The sequence below is a fragment of the Culex pipiens genome, chromosome 2, assembly GCF_016801865.2.
Source record: "Culex pipiens pallens isolate TS chromosome 2, TS_CPP_V2, whole genome shotgun sequence".
In the NCBI taxonomy this organism is placed as follows: Eukaryota; Metazoa; Arthropoda; class Insecta; order Diptera; family Culicidae; genus Culex; species Culex pipiens.
The window spans coordinates 34,798,112-34,824,416 of NC_068938.1; the positions used below are offsets into that span (position 1 = coordinate 34,798,112).

General features: G+C 38.2%; 1 protein-coding gene across 1 annotated transcript; it reads left to right on the forward strand.

The window, feature by feature from the left end:
• The first annotated feature begins 15,679 nt into the window (after window positions 1–15,679).
• LOC128092903 (uncharacterized) lies at window positions 15,680–26,305 on the forward strand. The gene is made up of 4 exons (XM_052708022.1): window positions 15,680–15,767; window positions 16,470–16,614; window positions 17,166–17,504; window positions 25,958–26,305. The coding sequence occupies exons 2-4, from the start codon at window positions 16,473–16,475 to the stop codon at window positions 26,263–26,265; spliced, it is 789 nt and encodes a 262-aa protein (XP_052563982.1). The 5' UTR covers window positions 15,680–15,767; window positions 16,470–16,472; the 3' UTR covers window positions 26,266–26,305.

Below are 26,305 nucleotides of genomic sequence, written 5' to 3' on the forward strand. Positions count from 1 at the left end.
TTGTAATTGTCTGCTCTACAACTTTGTAGAACATTGTTACACTCTAAAAAATAACCCTGCAAAGTTAGAAAAAACACGAAATTTTAAAATGAAAAATTTTGTTCTAAATGAAAAAATGATCCTTCTGGGACAATGTAGATTCGAAAAGTACATTAAATTTCCCATAAAATGACATGTTCCAAAATTTTTTACAGTCGAGTAACGGAAAATGGGAGAATTTTTAAAACTTTTTTAGTGTTTTTTTCGATGAAAAATACGTTTTTTCGGAATTCTGATTACGCCATCAAATCGGGCGTCTAATTTTACATAAAAGTCCCTTTGACACCAAATTTCTATCTCATCACCGTTTCAGGCTGCAAATTATTGAATTCGTGATTCGTGATCAGGGACAAAAGTTACCCCTTAGGACAAAGTTTCACGCAAATCGAAGAGGGGTCGGGGCAACTGCTGTGTGAGTTGGCGGAGAATTACCCATGAAAAAATATCGTTGAATTTCAACCACTTTTAAATACTCAAAATTATTTTAATCTAATTAATTTATTAGACTGAATACCATATAACTAAAATCATATCATAAAACCATGAAAAACCTTTAAAAACAACTTCATATCATATGAAATTTACTCAAAGAATGGAACTTTATTTCAAAAACTCGCTCCAAATATTTGAAAACTTTGAGTTGTGATTTCATGAAATAGTGTTTCAAGTTAAAAAGCGATAGGAATTAGATTTTTAAAGATTATTTATTTATTCACAACTTGAATTTTTTGGTTTTTTTTATTTTAACAAGAGACAAATTTAAAAGCAATTTTATGGTTGTGGAGCATAGATTTTCACTATCCAAACACGTTGATTTAAATAAATCCTTCTCAACAAAAATACTAATAATATTTTCTATCATTTGGAACGATTTGAAAGATTTAATAATTAGAAAGTTTATATATTTTCTCAAAGTTGCATGATTTTTAACAAGCAGTCAAGCCATTAATTGATCCTCACACTCATTTTGACCATTAAAGTTGCTGTTCTATACAATTTCTTTGCAAAAGATTAATCAGAAACAGGATTAGAATAATTTTCGTTAAATTTCAAATTTCCCGGGAATTCCCGGGATTTCCCGGGAAATTTGTTGAAAATTTCCCGTTTCCCGGGAATTTTGTAACCCCGGGAAATTGGACGCTCTACTTTTGATAAAAACCTTACTTACAAGGATCACATTGAAAGTATACAGGTTAAAAATGTAACAAATATATTAAATGTTTGTACCAATCTGGACAAGCTGTTGCTTAACTAGGAAGAAAAAACTTCAGAGGATTCAGAACAAAATTCTGAAAATGATTCTGAAACTTCCTTCCTGGTTCAGCACCAGTGAACTTAATCAATTAGCCAAAGTTGACACTTTGGATGTTATGTCCAATAAGATAATTGATGCATTTCGACCAAAATCATTGCAGTCTTCAGCTGCATTGATCCGCTGATTATATAGTTTATAAATTAGTTTTAAGGTATCTCTTTTCCCTTTGCATGTTGCTTGTATTTAAAATTGAGGTGAAAAGTCACCGATTGTGATTGGACACTCAATATTATTTTTAACTGAATGAATGAAAAAAAAAAAATTGTCAGGGCTTTTGAGTTGGAATGTTAATCTAACTTATTACAAATTTGGTCTAGACATATGATTAGAAATTGCTGAGGTTCCTTTCATTTTAAAAATATATTTTAAATTAAGTAAAATATCTCAAATTTTATAGTAAAAAGTGTTCTGCCGCTTATCAATGAGAATGCTGCAAGCATCTTTCGTTTACATCGTTATCATTTTTTAGTCGACTCCTCCGAGAATGCAACAAAAACGGTTATTCTCTTCCCAACACCACGGCGGTGAGGCATTGTTTCCAAGGCAAAATGTGTTTATCATCAAAAGCGATCCGCTTTTTGTTTCCCCTCTGTTCCCGGCCATCAGGAAGAAGAATGGTCCTCCGAGAACGAGCTGGAAAATGATGATGAACCAAGTCAGTCGATTATTGTTGGTGATGATACGGCGAAAGTTTCTTCTTTCGAGCTCCTGCTCCTACTCCTTTTCCCGCAGATATATAATTCTTGCGATGAGTAGCTTTGACCGGGTTTCCGTACCATATCCAAGTCATTCAAAAACAGAAGAGAACGACTCTAATTAATTATCTTCTCCCGGTGCCCAGACTCCCGGTGAGGAAACAATAGAGCTCATGGAAAATGACGACTGCTCAAAGAAAATTGTCACTGGCAGCTGCAGTGAAACTGTGTTGGCGGTTAGTGATGAGTCGATATCACGGGGGAGCTTTTCAAAAGGATCTAAGTGCTTCTTGGGTAGTAAACATTTTGTTACATACGACCTTTTGTACGTTTTCTCAAGATTACACCGCCAAGACGATTCCAGCTATTGTAATCGGCATGATTTGTATGATCTCTCCTCTTTCCACAATTTCATGTTGTAACTCAATTATCGCTGCCAGGATTTATGTTACACTATGGACTATGACAGAAAACGGCCTGCGTGGGGTTGTGGAAAAGGCGCACACAACTAATCGTTTCGGCACCATCAAACACCTTATCTGGACCATCAGCAACAGACTAACTAACGATTGAACGTCTGGTTGACGTCAAATGTTAATAGGAATCGAGCATTATTGATCTTCGGCCGTTTAGCGCTAATTGGGCTCGATAAATAATCGTGGAAGTGGTTAAAGGATTTCCGGGAAATCCCGGGTAGGACTTGGTAATACTTTTGGAAACTTGGAATTATGTATCACGATTTTACCTAGAACCATTTCAAATATCTTGTGGAAACTAAGTTTCACGGAAAAATTCAATGTTACTATGATTTCATGAGAATTGCTTTCCCATTTAAAGATAGATGTTATCTTTTTGTTCTCATTTGTTAATATCATTCATGAATTCTGAAGTTGAAATTATATTTAAATATCAAAAACTTTAACCAAACAAACCCACAACTAATTTACACATTTAAGACTTAAAATAACCATATTTATGCAACAATCAGTGCCCTAAATGACCCAAAATTACACGCCAATCATTAGCCACTCAAAACCACAAACCATTGGTTAAGTTCGGTATGGAGGCGGAAGTCCCTTGATGTGGTTTGAATGATTCCGAACGGTTGATTTGGGTATTCCAAATCACCTCTCGGTGGAGAAGCATCTTTACGCCACGACACGCACCGTGCCAAGTGCGGTCAGGCTGTGGATTCCGTTGACGAAAAAAAGTGGCCACCACCGCTGTCATTATCGTCAAACGTGGCGAAAATCTTCTTTTTTCATCGAGGACCGTTTTTGCTACCTCGTTCCAAAGTCTGGCCCAAGTCGGGGCGAGACCACAAAAATGGCCAGGTCCAATCGGCAATTGTTTTATTTCGTCCGTCGTTGACTGAATTGGTTCTGCTAGGTGAGGATGGGGTTTTTATTGGTCTTTCAAAATTATTGCACACAAGTTGGGAAACCCGCAAAGGATCGTCTCCGGGCAAAAAGACAGTTCTATGGTCACTGGCAGACACACCTGAACCTGGGGCAGCCCCGACCTGAAGTGGCGGCGCTTGGCTTGTAAGTGTAACTGCTGCGGTTTTCATCTATTTCCCATTTTCTTTGAGCTGGTTTTTCATTAGGTGACCCCAATTGGGTCATCACCGCAGCCGGCTCCAGATGTGATGCCAGGGGTGCTATTCGCCTTTTTCTCTCCGGATCTTCGTGGATCGTAGACCATAGAAGGGGGTGTGGTAGGAAGCAGGGATGGTTTCGCACAGGTTGTCCGGAATGCTTTTTCCTTTGCCAAGTCATTAGCCATTGTCAGTGGCTCGTGAAGAAGCGTTTCGTCCTGTCCTGGGAGGACGAGATGGAAGGAAAGGTTGGGCATTGGTAACTACACACACACACTCACAGGTGGATGCGGTTGCAACCGTATAATCCAAGCTAATTTAGGACACGAATAGCATGGCAATGGGCCACAATAGTATAATTGGGTGAGCGAATGAACCGTTCTGTGGTGATGGTATTGCTGGTGGCCGCCCTCCCTCGACGAGTTCTTGAGAGGAAAACCACAGGAAACCACCTTGAAATGGCATACAGTAGTCTTTCACGTGGAAAAATCTGTGCTACTTAGGTGGAGGTGAAAATGGATTGCAAATAAAGGGCTGAACTCGAAATTTTAAAAGATTGAACATTTGTTTTAAACCTCGGAGCTCTTGTTGAACTTCACCCAAGTAGCATCGCGAAACATGTTTCAAATGGCTAAGTCCAAACTTTGTTATATCAGGGGCGTAAAAAAGTTACATTTGTTACAACCATTTGGATTTTGTGGGTGACACTTATTGACAACTAATTTCAAACAAAATATAATGAGTGTCTTTGACCTTCTCCTTGCCTTCTGGGAAACTGAAAAAGCTTATGAGTTGTAACATATTTTGTTATCATTAAGTTATTTTTGTAACAACTTGACAACTTTCCGATTGTTTTTATTTAGTTAGAACTATGTTGTGAATATGTAGCGGTAACATTCATTAGCCAAACAAATTTACGTAATGCGTGATTGTTTTGATTCATTTAGTTTATGTCCGTCCGTCTTTGAAGAAAAGGAAAGGTTCATAATCGCTTTCGAATTCCGAAATCTGGCATAAGAACCAGCGAAATGTAGCGTATTAAAAAGGCGAAACTGGTAAACATAAATACAGACCCCATTGAACAGCATACAGAAACCAAAACCTTCAATGACTAGCGGATGGATTCATCCCAACCCCTGATTCAGCCTGACGTCTGCAATAGATTCCGACAACGATGCATTGCAAAATTAGTCTGACGATTACGAGCCTGCAGATTTCCCTCAAACCTAACCCAGAGAAGATCTCCAGAATTGGGGGATCGACCACCGGAACATAAAAAAGTGTTTTTATACGTTTTTGTGCCCAACAATGCGCTTTCAAAAGACCTACAATCCAAAGTGTCTAGCGGATTTACTGGCGAAAGCTGCGTAATAGTCATTTCCGATCGGCAATTCTTTCTTTTTTCAGTCTGCACGACACAAATCATTTTTAATCTAACGAAAACATGAACTGCTCAACACAACTAACCCAAAACGTTTGGCATGTTGACACTTCCCGCTACAGACGGACAAAATGTGAACACTTGTTTGCAACATAACAAAACATTTGTTGAGATGCTCCAAAAACATTATCTCAACAAAAATGCAGCAAACTGAAACTTGGCAAAAATGTCAAACAGCAGGGTCGTATCAAGGGTCGTGTTAAGATGTACGATAATGATTTTGTCATGCAATCCGAATGTTTTTTACTTTGAAATACTGTAGAAAATACTTTTAGTATGAAGTCTTCATAATTTTCGGAATTTAAAGATACACAGACTAATAATGATCAAAAATATGTCTCTGAAGGTTTAATTGGTTTAAAATTGGTTGAATATATTTAATTATTTCTAATCTAATTGTAAATACTTTCAATTCAAAATTTCTTTGTGCATAGAAAATATAATCGATTAATTAAATGTGTCAGTTTAGATAGACAATTATTTTGCTATATTTTTTAAATTGATGCCTCGATTTGACCCTGTTTTCGATGGAGACCATGCTGTTTCTTTCATTCTTGTAATTTTTTGATGATTACAAATTAAATTGTATCAGAACTATGCAATTAAACTGATTAAGTTTGGTTTGAAATGAATTACATTATTCAATGCTTGAGGTTTTCTTCTGACTATCTGACGTATTTATAGATAAAAAATCATTAGCATTTATTTTGCAGCAATTTGAAATATTTTTCAAGGCAAAATATCCTTAAAAAATAAGGCCCGTAAAAAAATTTAAAGCATAATTAAATTTCGTTCGAAGAAAGTTAATTCGCAGTTGAATCAGATGTTTAATGACCATTATAACTACCATAATAAGATACTGTTCCGAAAAAGGAATGAAAACCATTTTCGAACATGTATTTTTTTCATCATCAGCAAAAACATAATTGAGACATCAATATTCCTAAATATGTTTTGCATTTGTTGAGGGGCAAAAATATCTGACAGAATAACTTAACTTCAAGTAAACACTGAAATCAACGTGTTAACATAAAATTGCTGCAACTTAAACATAACATACCTGGTACAACTTTACAAAATTTCTTATTTTGACAACTTAATCGAAACATTTTGACAACATTTTTTCAACAAATTTCTTAACTTGAAAGATGTTTCAAATCAGCTTCCAAATTGCGCTTTTTCAGTCACGCCAAAGGTTACACATTAGTCGTATCTACTCATTTTGTTTGTTTCAAACTTGTCTGGATTAAGCATCGGTGACAAATAATGTTACTTGGGCATGCAATTCTATAAAATTGATTGTCTAGACTAAGACAAGAATATTTAATATATTGTTAATTATACCTGGAAATTCTTCAATTTAGTAATGGCACTTAATAATTCGCAATCAACCCTCTTAAACCAAACTCTATTGATAAATAAATCTAAACAAAATCGCCATAATCAAATTTATGACTTAAATTTATGTCTTAAAACTTCATTGCGCAATGACAATAAACCCTTGGTTATTCTCTGACAGCTCACATGAAACTCGGGATTTTGTCGAGTTTGTTTGAATTTAATTATAAGGTTATTGTGAAAGCTAACGTCGACCCGTTTCCTTTTTTAAATTCGAAAAAATGTTTGTCAATAATTTGCTGCTAGAATTGGTGACGAAAAAGAAATTAAGTGCGAGTTTTTCGCCAATGTGAAACAGGTCGTATCGAAGAGCTACGATTTGGATGAAACTGTCAGCGTTTGTTTATCTATACATGAAATAAACTCAAGCTAAATATGAGCCCTCTACGACAAAGGGAAGTGGGGTGAAACGGGCATTGAATTTCAAGGTCCAGAAAACATTAAAAATCTTAAAATTGTTCGCAGTCCATAACACTTGATCAATTCCAACTCTCTTAGATGCATTTTTGATGATTTTTATACCTGGAATGTTTGCCCTTCAAAATTGATTCAATTTCTCGATCGATTGCATTGTCAATTGTCAGAAAAAAAGGATTCTCTACATTGAACTTGCATCCGGAGATCTTGTGCCCTGTTACCCTTGACATCACACACCAATGATTAGCTTTCAACTGCACAACTCACCGTCGCTGCTACACAACATTTCCTCAAGCAACAATCGCCAAAGACGTTGACAGGCGCTGTTTTCTACATTATAATGGAAAACAAGCAAGCACGGTTTTCAGCGCAGAATCAGATATCAGACTTCTAAGCAAGATTCGCTTCCAGGATGCCTCCTGCAACGTTTTCTGCAGCAAGTGCAATCCCTGGAAAGGGTATGGCCTTTGTCGTCGTCATCGTCCAACTAGAGACATGACTGCTAGCTAAACAGAGCAGCAGCTGCACATGCACATGATAACATTGTTGATAGTTGTTATCATCTAGCATATCATATGCAAAATTTAACATAAATAACACAGTACGTGACTTACAGGGAAGGAAACGATTTGTTTCGCTGCGCTCTCCCGGGTGTGCACCGTGTGCACTGATCTGGGACAAATCGGGCGGAATGGTTAGGGTGAGCCAAACGGGAGGATTCCGTAATACACGGTATTGTCATTGTAGGTACACCTCTAGACTCTTTTATGAAATTTTTGTTTTTTTTTAATTCTTCATCATGTATATATAAAACAATCTCAAAATATCACTCGCCTCTAGATAAAGTTTTTTGCAATTAAATTCTAGTCATAAGAATGATATTTTTTTATAATATTAAAATTTTCACAACCTATTTGTACAAATCCAGGCTACTACGGCCAAGAAATGTGAGCCAAACCGTGACATCCACCAAGCATCTCAAACAACACATTTCTAAAGCAATAGGGATCGCTTAGTGCGATGCAACTCAAAGTGGCACACAAATAGAGTTGGATTCCCAACAACAACAACAACAGCAAAAATGCCAAGAAAAGACAAGATGCACCCATGTGAGATCCGATGAACAAATGGAGGGCACCACCCTGTGGGCGGTGCTGCCGACGCTTCCAGGATATTGTTTATGCATTAGATCCTGAACGGATGCTGAATGCATGCATGCTTGTCTCACATGCACATTTAGCATCTCCCGAGCTATCATGCTCATGGCCCGTGACGACGACGACGACGACGACGACGCTGAAGACACGTGGAACGGATGGAATGTCAATCGGTTCCGTGTGACTCGCCTCCGGAAGGGTTCATCCCTCAATTGGGGGTGGCCCGGGCGTTTCACTTACGGGAAAATGGATTGCGATGCGATTGGAAAATGATTGGAATTTGTTTGCACTCGGTGTGTGACCTTAGCCGGAAGAGCTGGGAGCTCCCGGCTGTGTGTACCTGTCCGGAATGCATGCTGATGGGTTCGCAATTACAGCCGATTACCTATTCATAGCGGAATGTGCTCACTAAAGTGCCATCAGCTTACGTAGCCGTGGTGAGATCTTGCGGAAAGTTTAATTTCAAAAAACCTTTTGTCAGATTCTGTGGCCGCACAGGATTTTACATACTTCTCTCTGGCTTCAAAGATGTGGGTTTTTGTAGCCCAAAAGATAAAAACAAATTTAAGAAATTAAAAAAAGCATTTTGGAAAATTGAATTTAAGTGAAAAAACGTTACTTAATCCACCTTTAGGTGGTTGGTGCCTTCCTCTCATTTATAGAGTAATTCCAACCCCCCTAAAGTGTCCCCATGGTTAATGGATCTCCCCTAACGTGATCGCAGAACCTAAGAGGTCCTAATAAAAACAAGTGATGAGTAAAAAAAACAGACTACCTACAGACTTTTTTCAAGATTATACAGACACCGGCTTTGAGGAAAATGGCATCGCTCTACACGGCAATTTCGTGGCGATCAGACCCAACCATTTGAGGTTATGTAAATTCAGACCATTTTTAAACTGCTTGTAATTTTAGATAGATAATTCAGATCGTGAAAATTTTTAATCCACAAGAAAGCTCATTTCATAACCTTTCTAAAAATATATAATATGGCAGGTTTGAAATTAAAAAATTGTACCAAATTCCTTTTTTCTAGGAATTCTGCCTGTTTTCCTTATTTAGTAATCGGGTTTTTTGGATTACTTAATAAGGAAAGGAGCCAAAATTCCTAGAATTTAGGAATTTGGTTCTTTAATTTTTTTCAGTGTAAGCGAAAATATTGCAACAATTTTTATTTGCGCAACAAATATTGAAAACAATTTTGAATCTAAAAATGGACTGCGCAAATCGAAACTTATTTTTTTCTTGATATAGTCCAGATTTGATTATCGAAGTTCGATTATCCAAAGGTTTTTATGGGACTTAGGAGAATGGAATCACGAACGATTTATTGTTGTGTTTGTTTATTTTCTAAATTTTAACATCAAATTCGAGTTTTGCGAACCCAAAAGCAAAGTAATCCACTTTAACGATTTGACTAAAATGGGTTCTGCGAACCCATTTTAGTCAAATTTGAATGGTTGATTGCATATGAAATAAAAAAATGAACTTTTCAGTATTTAATTTCCGCCATTTTGGCCACCATCTTGCATTTAAAAATTCTAAATAACTTTAGAGTAGTTTAGGGGTCAAACAAAAGCTCAACAATCAAAAATAAGACAAAAAAATCCCGATTCGATTATCCGAAGTGAAAAATTTCCAAGGCCTTCGGATAATCGAGTCTGGACTGTAATGAGTCCTGGATCAATTTTTAACGAATTGTGGGTCTCATTTGTTGTCTACGTTTGAGGTGGAATGACCCATGCATGTTTTTCTTTTAAAAATTTCTTTTTCTAAAATCGTTGGACTTCAGCAGCTTATCCGAAATCCAGACACTTAGTAGTAAATCATTTTTGTATAAGCTGACAAAAAAATCATGTAATGAGTTGAAAATGTATAAATATCATCAGGATGTAGTATAAACAGTCAATTTTAAGAGAAATCATGTAAAATATGTCTTTTTAAAAATTTATTCATCAGAATTTTTAAAATTAAAATGACTTGGTGTGTTGCGAATCCCGAGGGCTTTTGTTAATTTGAATATTATCCACCGGTGTCTACCGCGGTAAATGAAATACTTCATTTTGACATTTCCAGATACATTTTTGTGTAGCATGCTTTGTCACGCGTTGGGTGCGTTCAGTGCTGCCGTTGTTGCAGCACTTTGTGAACGCAGCCTAGAAATGTCAGTTTGACAAATGGTCACCAGTGAACGTATCCCAGGAATGTCATCTTGACAAACAGATTTTGATGTTTTCGTATATGTTTTGTTGTCCGATATGTAGTTTTCATCTGCTACTTAAATTAATGGTACAAACTTTTCACTGGGAGTGGGACATTTTTGCTCTGTTGAAATCGGTGAGTATTACGAAAATTGTATTTTTTATGTTTTGCTAATGGTTAACAGCATTTTTTTCAGAAATCGCATTATTTTTATGTGTAACATACAAACCGAAGTCTCACCTGTCAACACGACAAAGGTCCACCTCGGAGATCGCGACACGAACCGGAATCCACCGCCACGAGACCGCGGGATTAGCTGAGTTTGCCTGAAGGGACCGCTCAAGAGTTGACCAGCGGAAAAGCGAAGCAAGTGGATGTTCCGGAAGTTCCGCAACTGCCTCATCAGATAAAAAAGAAAACCAGATCAAAAAGAAAGGTTCCTGGGACCGCATTCGGTGGCCGCCGCCCAAAAGGGATAAAGGGACGCATTCCTGCGGCTGCAGCCGCCGCCGAAGAACCGGAACTAGAATCAGTTGAGACAGTTGAGAAGAAGGGACGCGGTCTGAAGTCAGATGAAAATGGTACGGGTCCAGGGTGATACAGTCACAGGAACGGCGAGAGCCAAGGGGGTGGATCAGGAGTAACTGCGGAAGAGACCCAGGCCAAACGTCTCCATGGAAACCCAAAGGTTATCGCGAAGGAACTGGAAGAGGAGGTGGCCGCTTAGCCAAAAAGGCAGATTCTGCAAAAAAGGCAGAGGTGCCTGGAGAAACCGGTGAGTTGAAATTTTCTTTCAATTTATTCTGAATACAGAAAACTGGGTGCAGCAATCAACAATACTCCTCATTTCAGATGCAAATTCTCTGCCAAATCCAGCAGTAGCTGCTCCGGGTGCAAAAAGGCAACAACATCCGAGGAGGCAGTTTCAGCAATTTCCTGGAACTGCAATCGCTGAGCGCCAGAAGGCTGAGCAGCTGCAAGAACGTCTTCGTCGTGGGCATGCCGATCGGGACGCGGTCTGGCAGATACCGGAGAAACGTCGTCGCCGGTTGGCCAATCCAACGTCACGAGGAACGTCGCCTGAAATTTGAGGAGGAAATCACTAGATTGCAGAAAAAAGTGAGTACGATGGATGGCGAGGACTTGGTGCAACTTCCACTCCTGCAGAGATTAATAAGAATACGACTGGAGAAACATCCATGAACCGCACCCAGAATCTTCATGCGCTCCCAAGAAGGAGGGAGAATAGAACCTTACGGGTGGCTTTCACGGGGGTTGTCGATCAGGCAAAACGCATTGGCGCGTGACAAAGTTGATCTTAATCTACGGAAGGATCGTGGAAATCGCGACGATCGTGGGCCAATTCGGTGTTCGGCGAGAATTCGGTCGCGGTGGTCGATGTGACGTAGAAGCAAACCTCTAAAATCTCTTTTCTACGGGAGTGATAAAGTGAATACGGCGCAAAATATGATTAACAAAGTGATTGCAGCAAATTTGGCCAAGTTGAGTGTGAGTAGCCAATGCAGATGGGCTCTTTGTTGAGTTGAAATGGGGTTAGGTTAGGCGACATAATAATTGGATATGGTCGAGATTATGAGTAATAAAAACAGCTGAAAACTTAAAAAAAACAACTTGGTACGAATCGAATCACTATCCGAAACAGTAAGAAAAATCTCCTTTAAAACACAAACTTGGAAAAATTAAAATTTTCTCAAACATTGAACTATGATTTCCAGAACGCACAAAAACCATGCTAATCTTCAATGTGCTTTTCTAAATAAAAACCTTAGTTAGAGGCAATCAGATTTGATCAAAATTCAAAATCAAAACGATGGGTTGCATGATAGATACGGACAACTTTTTCATCAAAATATTTGAGATCCGACCTCAACTTCAATCAATTCCGACCTCAGAACTTCAATCTTTCGAACGCGTTCGAAAGGTCTTCCAAATACTTTTCTAACAATATATATCATGACGGAGTTTCTTACAAAACCACCCTTTTTATAATATTTCAAACTCTACACAAATCGTTTTTTTAGCATAACTTTTGAAGTACTTTTCTAAACTTCATAATATTAACTAGGGTCGTGTGGGACTCCAAGACGAATCGTATGAGACCAAAACGGTCCAAATCGGTTAAGCCAGTCCGGAGATAATCGTGTGCATATTTTTCGGTGCACGGACTCACATCCAGATACACTCACAGACATTTGTTCAGAATTTGATTCTGAGTCGATAGGTATACGTGAAGGTGGGTCTACGAGGTCAAATAAAGAAGTTCATTTTTCGAGTGATTTTATAGCCTTTCCTCATTGAGATGAGGAAGGCAAAAACGTTACCTCTCATTTATAGAGTGACTACCTACAGACTTTTTATTAAGATTGTACATACACCGCCTAGGGGAAATAGATTGAGGTTATGTAAATTCAGACAATTTTTTAAACTGCTTGTAATTTTGGATAGGTAAGTCAGATCTCGAAAATTCTTAATCCACACGTGTTACGTCCAATCAAACTCATATTTTGAATTTGGTCTTAGTATGCCCACCAGAACAAACCCTTGAATGCCCGCCAAAAAATCATTTTTGTTACATCCTAATAAATAACACTTAGGTGCAGGCCAAGGGTGAATGATACTGATGATACCTCTTTAGTTGACGCTCAGGCGAGGAACATCCTGGAAGGAGCGTCACTGACTACGTCCGTAGTCCTGTTAGATGATTCTTGATCAGAACAGTATAGCTCTGGTTCCTTGCAAGTGTCCTATTTTCTTACCTCCACGTTGGCTTTGGTTTTTATGATGACCTAGCTGGTGGCCTGTGGAAACGGATCGTAATCCTTTGACCAGCGAGGGTCAGAGTCGAGACGGCTAGAAGAAAGGGGCGCGTCAATGTGGGAAAGGGAAGTTATTTGTGATTGTAGACGGTATTGTTTTGATTCGCAGTATGTTGAGTCAACTGCTGTGGATGTATCTGAACGTCGCAGAACGGGGTTTCTCTCCTTTCCATTTCCAGCTACCATCTATCTCCTGTTTTTATTTTGCTCTACTGATATACTTTTTCTTTAAATCTTCTGTTTACCATTTGGTTTTGATTTTATTAACTTTTGATTCGCGTATCTCTCAATGCTTGTCATTCTTTTTTTTTTTCCAAATAATGCTGCTTCAACAAACTGTGTGTTTTCTTCAAAATAAACCTTCCCCTAATGTACTAGTAATACCAAGTCTATTTATCATTTGTCTATTCTTTGTTGATTTACTTCTTTATTTATTTATTTGAATAATTTTTCATCTTGCCCATCATAACAATAATCTAAGCTTGTTTGTTATCTCTATTTATTAACTATTGCCTATTTCTACATCTACTACATCAAGCTTATACTTTTTATTTTTTAACATACAATTATGATTCTCTTACTATTGATTCTTTACATAGTATATTTCCTTCACTGTCCATTGTTTTGAAATTTGACCTTTTACTTAAGCAAGTGAGGTTCGAGCCCTTACTTAATTTATGGCATGATTAAAGGATTAACACAAATATTACTATTGTACTTTTGAAAAACTTTTCTAAAATTCTTAGGACCAAAAATTGTAACAAAACACTGCGACAAAAGAAATAGCAACAGATAAACACGACTCAACAATAGGACAGATTTCAAGAGAAAACAGTACACAGTAAATAACTATTAGTTTTTTAATTCAAACTTCAAACAAAACAGTTTTTTCTTTAGTGAAAGTTGATAGGCACACTATAAATGTTTAGGCAAACCCTACGTAATGTACCACCCCCGGCCGAGTTAAAATGCGTAACCGGAAAAGAAGGTGTGCATGCCTGGCACGAACACTCAAAGCGTGTTCTAGCGTGTTGCTCGTACTGACTCAGAGCAAGGGTGAGATGTAGGTGTTATCTGACTAACAACAGGCATGGACCCGGACATCATTTTTATTGAAATATCTGAGATCCGGCCTCCAAAAAGTGTATAAATAACACTTAAGTGCTAATAACTTTTGATAGGGTTGTCAGATCTTCAATGTTTTGGGCTTTAATACCTTTTTGAAAATGTATATCATGATAGGTTTTCTTGAAAAAACCCTTTTTACAATCTTCCAGACATGCGCCAAAATCGTTTATTCAGCATAACTTTTGAAGTGCTTAACTAAATAGAGACCTATGGGACGGAATACGGTCAAAATCCGTTCATCCAGTACGGAGATAATCGAGTGACAATTTTTTTGTCCACCCACCTACACACATCCACACAGACATTTGCTCAGAACATGATTCTGAGTCGATATGTATACGTGAAGGTGGGTCTACGAGCTCAAATTAATAAGTTCATTTTTCGAGTGATTTTATAGCCTTTCCTCATATTATATGAACAATAAAACATACAATAACTGTGTTTCTAAATTTAAGGTCTCCAATTGCAATTATAAAATCAAAACTCATATTGAAGCAATAATTAAAAATCAATTTCAATTTATCAAAATGCTTGTTAATTTGGGAGGGGTGCCAAATTGATGCTTCGCCAAGGGCGCCGTAGATCGTAGGTATTATACAACTGATTTGAAATCATAAGTTTCCAAAATTTCTAAGTACCAACGAAATTTTTATTTTTATATTTTTTTTATTTTCAAAACGATTTTGAACCAAAAACTTTGAAAAAAATTTCCAACGGTATAATTTTTGCATTTTTCACAAAGACTATAAAATCACTCGGAAAATTAAATTTTTAATTTGACCTCCTAGACCCACCTTCACGTATACATATCGAATCAAATTCTGTCTCATTTGATCCGTTTTGGGGTCCCATAAGTCCCTATAGATAATTATAAAGTTTAGTTAAGTACTTCAATAGTTATGCTAAAAAAAACATTTGGACAAAAGTCCGGAAGATTGTAAAAAGGGTGGTTTTTGTAAGAATGCTATACATGTTCCTAAAATCAAAAGTTATAAACACTTATGTGTTATTTATAGACGTTGCTGAAGCCGGATCTCCAATATTTTGATGAAAACGTTGTCCGGATCTACCATGTTGGATCGTTGGATGCGTAATCAAAAGACCTTTTCAACAAGCCCAAAACATCAAAGATCTGACAACCCTATCAAAAGTATATTGATGTGAGGAAGGCACCAATCACCTTAAGGTGGATTAAGTATCGTTTTTAAAATATATTATCTCATACCTAGAGTTTTTTTATTAGGTCCTATAAACATATGAAAGACAATAGTTTGTTGGTCATTTTCAATAAAAAATCTGGATATGTGCTCTCCGTTCTTTTTGATTATAAAGGTTGGTATAACATCATTGAACGTACCCTTTATAATATGGCTGCAGAATTGTAGATATCTAGAGATTTTTTTTCAAGAGGTCCTATATATATATGTGTTTTATATGTTAATAGGACCTTTTAAAAAAACTCTAGTATGTCATTGCCATTTTTTATCGCGATTCTGTGTGAATAAGTGAAAGATCCAGACGTGCTGAACTGTGTGTAAAGAGTAAGTTGAGTGTTCAATTTAAATTGTTTTTTGAACATGCTATTTTAAATCTAGTTAGTTTATTAGTTAAGTGATATTTAAAAAATATACTTTTTTAGTTCCGTCATCATATATTGGTAATCATAAAAGTTTTACAAAATAGCATGCGAGAGTTATCACAGATTATCAAATTATCAGAGTTTATAACGCGCTATCATCAAATTCAATTTTATATTTATTGCCATCCAGAAAACTTTCACAAACCAGGTTGGAAGATAAAAATATGCAGTTTAAAAACGAAATAAGAATCGAGGTGTAAAATAAAACAATAGTCGTTCGTTCCACGACACCATCCAAATGCAGATCCACCATTTTGTATTGCTGCTTCAAAAGTCTGTTTTATGCCTCGATAGTACTAGTAAAGTTTCTTGCTCAATTTGAAACAGAATCCGCCGAGCACTGTTTAATTACTTGACCCTATGTAAAGGCATAGTCTGGAACATTACAAAATTACCTTATTTTGAAAAAAAAAAATATTTTTGGCGATTTCGTTATAAACTATCTCTTCACTTCCTATTTTGTTCAATTTAATATATTTATAAAAAGATTAACATTTTTAGTTTGTTTTTTTCCTTGATTAAAAGAATGTTTTCTCAAGATTCGTTGAGGTTATGTTTAGGAATCCTCAAATGCATCAAATTATTTATTATAATTTTTTTTCAGAAAATGGACTACTTCAAGGATGAACCGTGGAACGCTGTCGATATTAATTTGTACACCCTCATTGAGTTTGAAAAACCGCATGTTGGCAAAGTTTGGGTGCCCGTCCTCAAAACTGAAGACGAACGTCTGAGAAAGACGATTTCTGGTAGGAATACAACATTAGATGATATGTCTAAACATTCCAACTCCCAAGCTTGGAACGGTACATTCAGCTCGCTGGTTCTCGAGCATAACTCAACCAATCAAGACGTTCCAGAGATTTGTTAGGATGTCTAGATAATCCTAGATTTTTGCAGAACTTGATTTGATCAAATTTGTAATTTTTGCGATAAAAAACATCGTTCCTATTTTATTGCGCCTGTAAAAAAAAATCGCCTAAAATTCCGCGGAGGCATACGCGTAAAAAAACTTTTGCAATGATGTGTATGATCGCAAAAATTACAAATTATAGTTTAGCTAGAACAGGGTAACTGTTGCGTAACTGTTGAATAAAAATTGATAATTATGTTTGACAGTGCCCCCAACACCCCCTCCCCCCTAAAAAGTCCACACAAAATATTCGATATTTGAAAAATACAGCTTTTGGACAAGTTGCTCAAAATTCATTGGCAGTTTTTAGACATTTTTTCTAAAAAAATCATGATTATACACTCTACTCCTCAATCTAATGGTTTTTGGTTTTTCGTATTTGCTCAGATCCACGCATATACGGAGCTATCATCGACAGTAAGTGGAAAGCGTGGGAGGGCGAGAGGCATAATCGAATCGCACAATATCGACTCACTCATCCTTACAACGCCGCTTCGGATTTCTTCGCAAATCCAGTGCCAGAACCACCCACATCATCGTCAAGCCAGGCGGAGTCTGACACGGAATGTTCTACGTTTGACACTTTCGCGAATCCAATCACGGAACATTCATCATTTGCCGAATCGCAAGCAGAAGGATATAGTCCTTTCGAAGTAGATGAAACGTTGACGCAGGCGTCAACATCAAGCGCATCATCTCGACGTGGCAAGAAACGGGCTTATGCAGGTGAATATAGAATTAGTTATAGAGTTCCTAACGTACTTTTTTGAACATTGGTAGCTTCCAATAGAATAATAGGGGAGAGCGAGGAGAGTTGATCCCCGGGGAGACTTGATCCCAAGCCTGTATCTCGTCAGCATGTGGGTAAAACAATTTGCTTTGTTTTAGAAAGTTGTGAGTAATTGACTAAAACTCATTGTAGAAAACAAAGAAAAAAAAAAGGTGCAGGTGGTTATGTTACACATGACCAGTATGACAAAGAACTTTGCTAGATGATTGTTGAAATTTTCGATTAGAACGTCCGGTCCAAATTTCCCCATGATTCCCTTATAATTACACAAGACAACTCTTTTGTGGTCAATTTCATGGCTCTGAAACAGGCTGTTTGATTTGTAAAGTTTTAAGACATAATATCAACGTCCTATCGAACTAAGGGGATGGAAATTGCAAGTGGAGCTGAACTGCCCTTTTCAGGGCTCTAATTGATTACGAAATAGTTATTCTAAATTTCCAGAAACAGATTTCAGAAGTTTAATACCCATTTTACTCAACTCTTATGGTTCGGCAAATGTCCCTCCATCGGAACATCCGCGGGGCCTCCGGCCACTCCGGATTGTGGTCACTACTGCCGAAATGTCAAATTTTATGTCCAGTATCAAAAACCTTAAAGTTTGATACCCATATTGCCCCTACTCTTATGGTTCCGCAAATGTCCCCTTATCGGAACATCCCCGGGGCCTCCGGCCACTCCAGGTGGTGGCCACTATTGCCAAAATGTCAAAAAATGTTTAGATTGAGTTACACACATTTTTCTAAAACGAGCTGCAAAAAACTTCCAAGAGATCTTTTTTTCTTTGTTTAGTTTAGTTTGTTTTTAGTTTCCTTTAGTATAGTTACTGCAGTTTGAACAATTTTTCAAAAGTTTTGTAAACAAAAATTACCAGGTTTTGTAAACATGCTCAATTTTGGTCTAAAAAGAAAATTTCAAGTTTTTAAATATTTTGCATGCTAAACTTGTTATATTTTGAACACAAACGTACAGGTTTAATGCGAAATTGCTGTAACTTAAAGAAAATTAAAAGTTTGGACGAATAAGAAACATTTTGCTTAAGATTTCTTCAAAATGTTGAAAGGGGGATCAAATTACCCCCAACATTTTGAAAATGCCAGTTTAAAATATATATTTTTAAACGCTTGGCATGATTCGAAAAGTTTATCTGATGAAATACCCTTATCAGTCAAAATTAGTTGAATATTTAAGCTTTCAATTCATGCAAAAAGATCATATTTTGTGTGAAATTGACTAGTTAGCCTTCCACCTCTGAGAAGTGCAGACACCTTTTTTGCGAGCTTGGCCCGATCGAAATCTACAGTTTCACCAAGCACTAATCCGCGAGTTTTATTCAAAGTTCGCGCGTCGGTGATCACTGCTAATTCTTTAGCAGGATGGATACACCAAAACGTCGCGAAAATACTTTCCGAATCGATTTCGGACACTTTCCAAAAAAGCCAAACGCCAGGGAAATTCACGCTTTTGTGGGCAAAAGGCTTGGCCTGACACAGCCGCAAGTGAAGCGGATTCAATACCACCAAACCCTGGGATGTGCATATGTACAATGTGCCGATCTCAACACAGCTCAACAAATCGCACGCAACCACGCAGACAAGCACGAAGTGACCATCGAGAACAAGAAGCACACGTACAAAATCCGTTTGGAAGAAGCTGGAACTGAAGTCCGGATTTACGAACTGTCGCCGCACATCTCAGATGAACAGATCTCTAATCATATGTCACAGTATGGTGAGATTCTTTCCATCAAAGAGCTTCTATGGGACGACAGATTCATGTTCTCTGGCACACCGTCCGGAATCCGTCTTCTGAAGATGGTTCTAACAAAACACATTGAATCTTACGTTACCATTATGGGCGAAACATCACTCGTTACATACAGCGGACAAATACAAACATGTCGCCACTGCGGCGAACGCATACACATAGGAATTCCTTACACCCAAATCAAAAAACTCTTGGTGCAAAAGATGAACATCAACAAGCAGACATCTTCGTATGCAGCAGCAGTGAAGAACAAAAACAACAAGGACACCAATACAACACCATCTCCTCCACCACCAACGCTGCCGCCAGCGTCTTCTGCTGATACTCCTGTCCTGCCGATCGTGACTACCAGCACTCCAGCAACGCCTGTCCTGACGACGACTGTGACTCCCAGCAGTCCTAGTCTGCCGATCGTGACTCCCAGCAACTCCACATCTCTTGACCTGCCTACTGTGACTCCTAGCACATCAGCCACCAGTTCAACTATTGCTGCGGATGATCCAACAGATGTGGAGAAACAGCAGAGCAGTAGCGATGAAAGTGAATCTGATGGCTCACTAACACCAAACAGAACCGATGCTCCGAGCTTCAAACCACCCGAACAGCCAGATAAACACAAACTCGATGACTCAAACAGCGACTCTAATACCGACACATCCAAGGGTAAGCCCGGCCAACGCAAAAAGCCAAAGAAAAAGAAATCTTTGGATGGCACCAACACCCCTAAACCCTAATCGTCTTCACCTCGTATAACTTTGCAACAATCAATATAAATAACATCTCCAACACTACTAAACTAAACGCTTTGCAAAATTTTATACGCACAATGGGTCTGGATATCGTGTTCCTCCAAGAGGTGTACGATGATCAGCTTAGTATACCCGGTTTCAACACCATAACAAACATTGACCACGCTAAGCGAGGCACAGCTATCTTACTCAAACAACACATCAAATACACACACATCGAGAGAAGTCTTGATTCCCGGATTCTAGCTGTACGTATACATGAGTCTGTAACCCTATGTAACGTATATGCACCATCGGGTACACAACCGTGCTGAGAGAGAAAAGCTCTTCAACTCAACAATAGCACACTATCTTCGACACAACGCTCACTACACGCTCCTTGCTGGAGATTTTAACGCTGTTATCAGGTCGAGAGACTCCACTGGTAGTAGTAACTTCAGCAGATCTCTCGCCAACCTGACACAGCAGCTGCGCTTTGTTGATGTATGGGCAACCTTACGGAGAAACGATGACGGCTTTACCTACATCACCCATAACTCTGCGGCCAGGCTGGACCGGCTGTACGTTAGTGTGGGAATGAAAGAACAACTCCGTACTGCCGAAATACATGCTTGTTCTTTCACAAATCACCATGCGCTCACAGTACGCCTCTGTTTACCATCTCTTGGTAACGACCATGGCCGGGGTTACTGGTCTCTTCACCCACGGCTGCTTGATGCGGAAACCCTGGATGAACTACGCACTAAATGGACATACTGGACTAGACAACGTCGACACTACACTTCGTGGTTGAACTGGTGGCAAGGCTACGTGAAACACCGTTTGAAAGCCTTCTTCCGCTGGAAATCAACAGAGTCTCACCTGGCTTCTCAACAACAACATCAGCACCTGTACAGCCAGCTCTCCTCTGCGTACGACGAATACCAATGCAATCCAGCAGCTTTGTCCAAAATCAACAAAATCAAAGGGCAAATGTTGTCACTCCAACGCAAACATTCTGAAGCATTCTTCCGAAACAACGAAACCCGAGTCGCCGGAGAGTCTCTCTCCACATACCATCTCGGAGAACGCACTAGAAAGAGAACCAGCATCGATCAACTACAAACCGATGACCACAGAACCCTGGAGAGCCAGACCGACATCCAAAACCACGTGGTGAGTTACTTTAGGGACCTTTACTCTGCAGAGGAGAGGCTCCCTGAACAAGACTTCGTTTGTAACAGGGTTGTACCCTGTGACAGCGAAAGCAACAACAGTAGCATGAACGAAATTACCACGCCTGAGATCTATCAAGCGATCAAATCAAGTGCTTCGCGGAAAGCAGCCGGACCAGATGGGATTCCAAAAGAATTCTATTTGTACGCCTTTGACATCATACACAGAGAACTGAACCTAATCATGAATGAAGCTTTGAATGGAGATTTCTCAGCTGATTTTGTAGCTGGAGTGGTTGTTCTTGTGAAGAAGAAAAACACTCCCAACACTGTCCACGGCTTCCGCCCCATATCTCTACTGAACTACGACTATAAGCTACTAGCACGAATTCTCAAAAGTCGGATTGATCGAATTTTGAGATCCCACGGAGTTCTGAGCTCTGCACAAAAATGCTCCAACTCTGAAAGGACGATATTTCAAGCCACCCTCGCCATAAAAGATAAAATCGCCAAACTGAACAAAGAGAAGAAGTCGGCGAAGCTCATATCTTTCGATTTGGACCACGCGTTTGATCGAGTTGATCGATCTTTTCTCTACACCACCATGCAAGATCTCGGTTTCAAACCCTCACTGATCGCTCTACTAAAAAGAATCGGCGATCTCTCATCCTCTCGCCTGCTCATTAACGGTCACCTCTCTGAGTCCTTTGCGATTGAGAGATCTGTCCGGCAGGGTGACCCACTGGCCATGCATCTGTTCGTGCTTTTCCTGCATCCCCTTATCTGCAAGCTTGAAGCGGTATGTAGTGGAGACGATGACCTTATTGCAGTTTACGCTGACGACATCTCTGTAGTTGTTTCCAACAATTCGAAAGTGGACGAACTGAGAAGGTTGTTCCAGAGTTTTGAGAGCTGCTCAGGGGCCAAGCTGAACACAAACAAAACATTCGCGATGGACATCGGATGGTGCAACCAGCGGAACCGATGGGACATCCCTTGGTTGCAGACAACAGACCAGATGAAAATTCTCGGAATCATCTTTACAAACTCCATTCGACGGATGATTACCATCAACTGGGATAAACTCGTGGGAAAATTCGCTCAACTGCTGTGGTTGCAGAAACTGCGACTTCTCAGTCTACACCAGAAGATTGCAGTACTCAACACATTCGCAACCTCGAAGCTGTGGTACGTATCATCTATCCTCACCATCAAAACAGCACACATAGCAAAGATTACGTCGCTCATGGGGTCCTTCTTGTGGGATGGAGCTGCCCTTCGAGTACCGATTCATCAATTAGCTCTCCCGATTGAGACGGGTGGGCTGAAACTTCAGCTTCCTTTTTTCAAATGCAAAGCACTTCTGGTATACAGACACCTCGCTGAAAGTCAAAGCTCACCTTTCTACGCTTCGTACCTGGCTTCAACTTTGAACCCACCCAACCTCTCCGCAATCCCGTCCAGCTTGCCCTGTCTAAAAACGGTGTGTCAGGAGTTCGCATATCTTCCACAACGACTTCGAGACTCGACACAGTTATCCAGCTCAGCAGTTCATGGACACCTTCTGTGCAGTGCTGAAAAACCGAAGATCATGCAAAAACATCCCGACCTGCTGTGGACTAGAATATGGAAGAACATATCTGCAAAGGAATTAAACACTGCCGAGAAGACCTGCCTCTACCTGACAGTCAACCAGAAAATATCGCACCAAGAACTACTCTTCCGGACTAACAGGGCTCCTTCGCCAAACTGCGAGCACTGTGGATTCGTTGGCACCTTACAACACAAGCTAGCAGATTGCAGCCGAGTTAGTGGAGCCTGGGCTCTACTGCAAGGGAAACTGCAAGGAATAACAACAATCAACCTTCCCTACGAAGCGTTAGCACGACCAGAACTCCGGCGTATCGGGAGACGAACGAGAGCAGCAATACTTAAAACATTTGCTTGTTATGTCATTTTCATTGAAAAAGTTAATGGATTGGTAGACATTAACGCTCTAGATTTCTTTTTACAAACTGAAGTTCGCTTAATCTGTTAAATAACACTTAGATTTAATATTTGCATTGACTGAATAAAACAACTATAAAAAAAAAAAAAAAAATGACTGAGTTATGTGCGATACAAAAAAGGGGATCAAGTCTCCCCACTTTCCCCTACAGCAATTCAAACAGCAATTCAAAAAAAAAGTTTTCCGATCGGGCTCAATTTTTCTGGGGGTTCCTTGGCTGAAATTCGTTTGGTCATTAGGGTGACCTACGCCGTGTTAGGGTGGTCTCTGAGATGCGACGCCACGCGCAAAAATGAGAAAATGACGAAAACGGGAAAAAATCGACTTTTTTAACTATACATGTAAGGGTACCAAAAGTTGCGTATTTCAATTACGATAATTTTGGTACCCTAACATGTATAGTAGGGTAGCTTCGACATGATCGATTTTTCAGAACAGGCACTTTCCGGTCCCATTTGGGCCCCCAAACAACCCCCCAAAATTTGGGAGCGATTGGGTTTGACCCGGCTTTCCGCAAAGCGATTCAAATTTGTATGGAAATTTGTATGGGAAAACCTTCTTTTTTACATTTTATTTTTTATCATTTTCATTTTTCACTCCATTTTAAAACTAACACCGTAGAAGTACAGCCCTGAATGTCCTCTAAAACTTTCCCGAAGAAAGTATGGTCCTATCTTGCTTTTGGAAAGAGATACCGAGTTTTTAAAAGAGGCATTTCAAAATAAGTGCTGAAAATTATATTTCTTGCCAACACTGCCAGTACTTCGGTAAATAATTCGAAATCTTATTTTTTTAACGTAATAAGGAAGTAACCTAGCAAAATGGTGTCTTAGGAAAAGTTGTTGTACATGAATGTGGCTTTTATTTCAAATTATTGACATGCAGGGTGACACACCTACAGGGTGACAACCAAGCCCTAACTTCTACTGGTGACCTTTTAAATATTGGTGTTTTAGGAAAAGTTGTTAAGCTATTATTCCAAGAAATTTTGACATGGTTGGAAGACAGGGTGGCACATCTACAGGGTGTCAACCAATTTCTCGTTTCTATTTAAGACCTTAATGTATAGGTCATCGCTGAAATTTTTAAGTTATCGCCGTTTTAGTGAAAAAATCGATTTTTTCCCGTTTTCGGCATTTTTCCATTTTTGCGCGTGGTGCGTCGAAAAACCCAGTTTTTATCTCGTATCTCAGAGTATCGAAAACATAACTTTACCACTTTTTGATATGTTATATGAAATTTTCCGAGGAATATATGTAAAAATATGTTCAGACATTGGCTCTTTGGTCCCGAGACGTTCAAAACAGCATATTAAGTTTTTATACGACCTTTTCTAATGTTAAGCAAAATTTTTGAATCTTCTTACTATTTTTCCTAAATAGTCAAACTAATCACGTTTCTTTTGCATCTAAGACATATGAGCAATTCTCTACGAAATCGGTCTTTTTTCTTCAATTTTATTTTTGTATTTTTAAATCCGACTTAAACTTTTTTGGTGCCTTCGGTATGCCCAAAGAAGCCATTTTGAATCATTAGTTTGTCCATATAATTTTCCATACAAATTTGGCAGCTGTCCATACAAAAATGATGTATGAAAATTCAAAAATCTGTACCTGTATCTGTAAAAAAAATTGATAATTTTTTTATTTAACTTTTTATCACTAAAACTTGATTTGCAAAAAACACTTTTTTTTTCTATATATGTTTTAGAGGACATAAAATGCCAACTTTTCAAGAATTTCCAGGTTGTGCAAAAAATCATTGACCGAGTTATGATTTTTTTAATCAATACTGATTTAAAAAAAAAATCGAAATATTGGTCGCAAAAATTTTTCAAATTCATTTTTCGATGTAAAATCAAATTTGCAATCAAAAAGTACTTTTTTGAAAAAAGTCGCAGTTTTCATTTTTTTAAATTAGTGTACATGTTTGCACACTTTTGGAAAACATATTTTTGAAAAGCTGAGAAAATTCTCTTTATTTTGCTTCTTTGGACTTTGTTGATACGACCTTTAGTTGCTGAGATATTGCAATGCAAAGGTTTAAAAACAGGAAAATTGATGTTTTTTAAGTCTCACCCAAAAAACCCACAATTTTTCAATGTCGATATCTCAGCAACTAATGGTAAGATTTGCAATGTTAAAATGTGAAACATTTGTGAAATTTTCCGATCTTTTCGAAAACAATATTTTCAAAATTTTCAAATCAAGATTAACATTTCAAAAGGGCCAAACATTCAATAGTCCGAAGAAGCAAAATATAGAGAATTTTCTCAGTTTTTCAATTTTTTTTTTTTAAAGTGGGCAAACATGGAAAAATTTTACTAAAGTACTTTTTGATTGCAAATTTGATTTTACATCGAAAAATGAATTTGAAAAATCAGTATTGATTAAAAAATCATAACTCGGTCAATGATACCTACAACTTTGCCGAAGACACCAAATCGATCAAAAAATTCCTTCAAAAGATACAGATTTTTGAATTTGCATACATAATTTTTGTATGGACATATGAATTTTGAGCCCGATCGGAGAACTTTTTTTTCGAATCATGCTGTTTTCGTGGGGAATTTTCGCTGAATAAAAATATGAATTAATTGTTGGAGTCTAAACTTTTTTTTATTGATGAAAAAGTACTTAAATATTTGAAAAAAATAGGCTTAAGTTTGAAATTAATTATATAATGATATTTCTTTACTTTTTATTTCGTAGGTACCACCGAAGCTGCTGACGTATTCGATTGGACTGACAAAGCCATCAGATGCATGCTCGCAATTCGTCTATCTGAAAACCAAAAATTCTCAAACTCGACTGAAGCACAATCCACGCTTTGGAGAAACGTTGCCATTAAAATGAAAGAGCATGGCTATACACTGGACGGCCCTACGGCTAGCATGAAGTTTAGAAACATGCAGAAAACGTACAAAGTCAACAAATTGCGACAGAGCAAAACCGGCCAAGGAGCTGATTGCGTAAACTGGCCGTATTTCGAACAATTTGAAGATAAGAATCAAAAATAATTGATTCATGCGATTTTTTGCTTAAATAAACATATGTGAC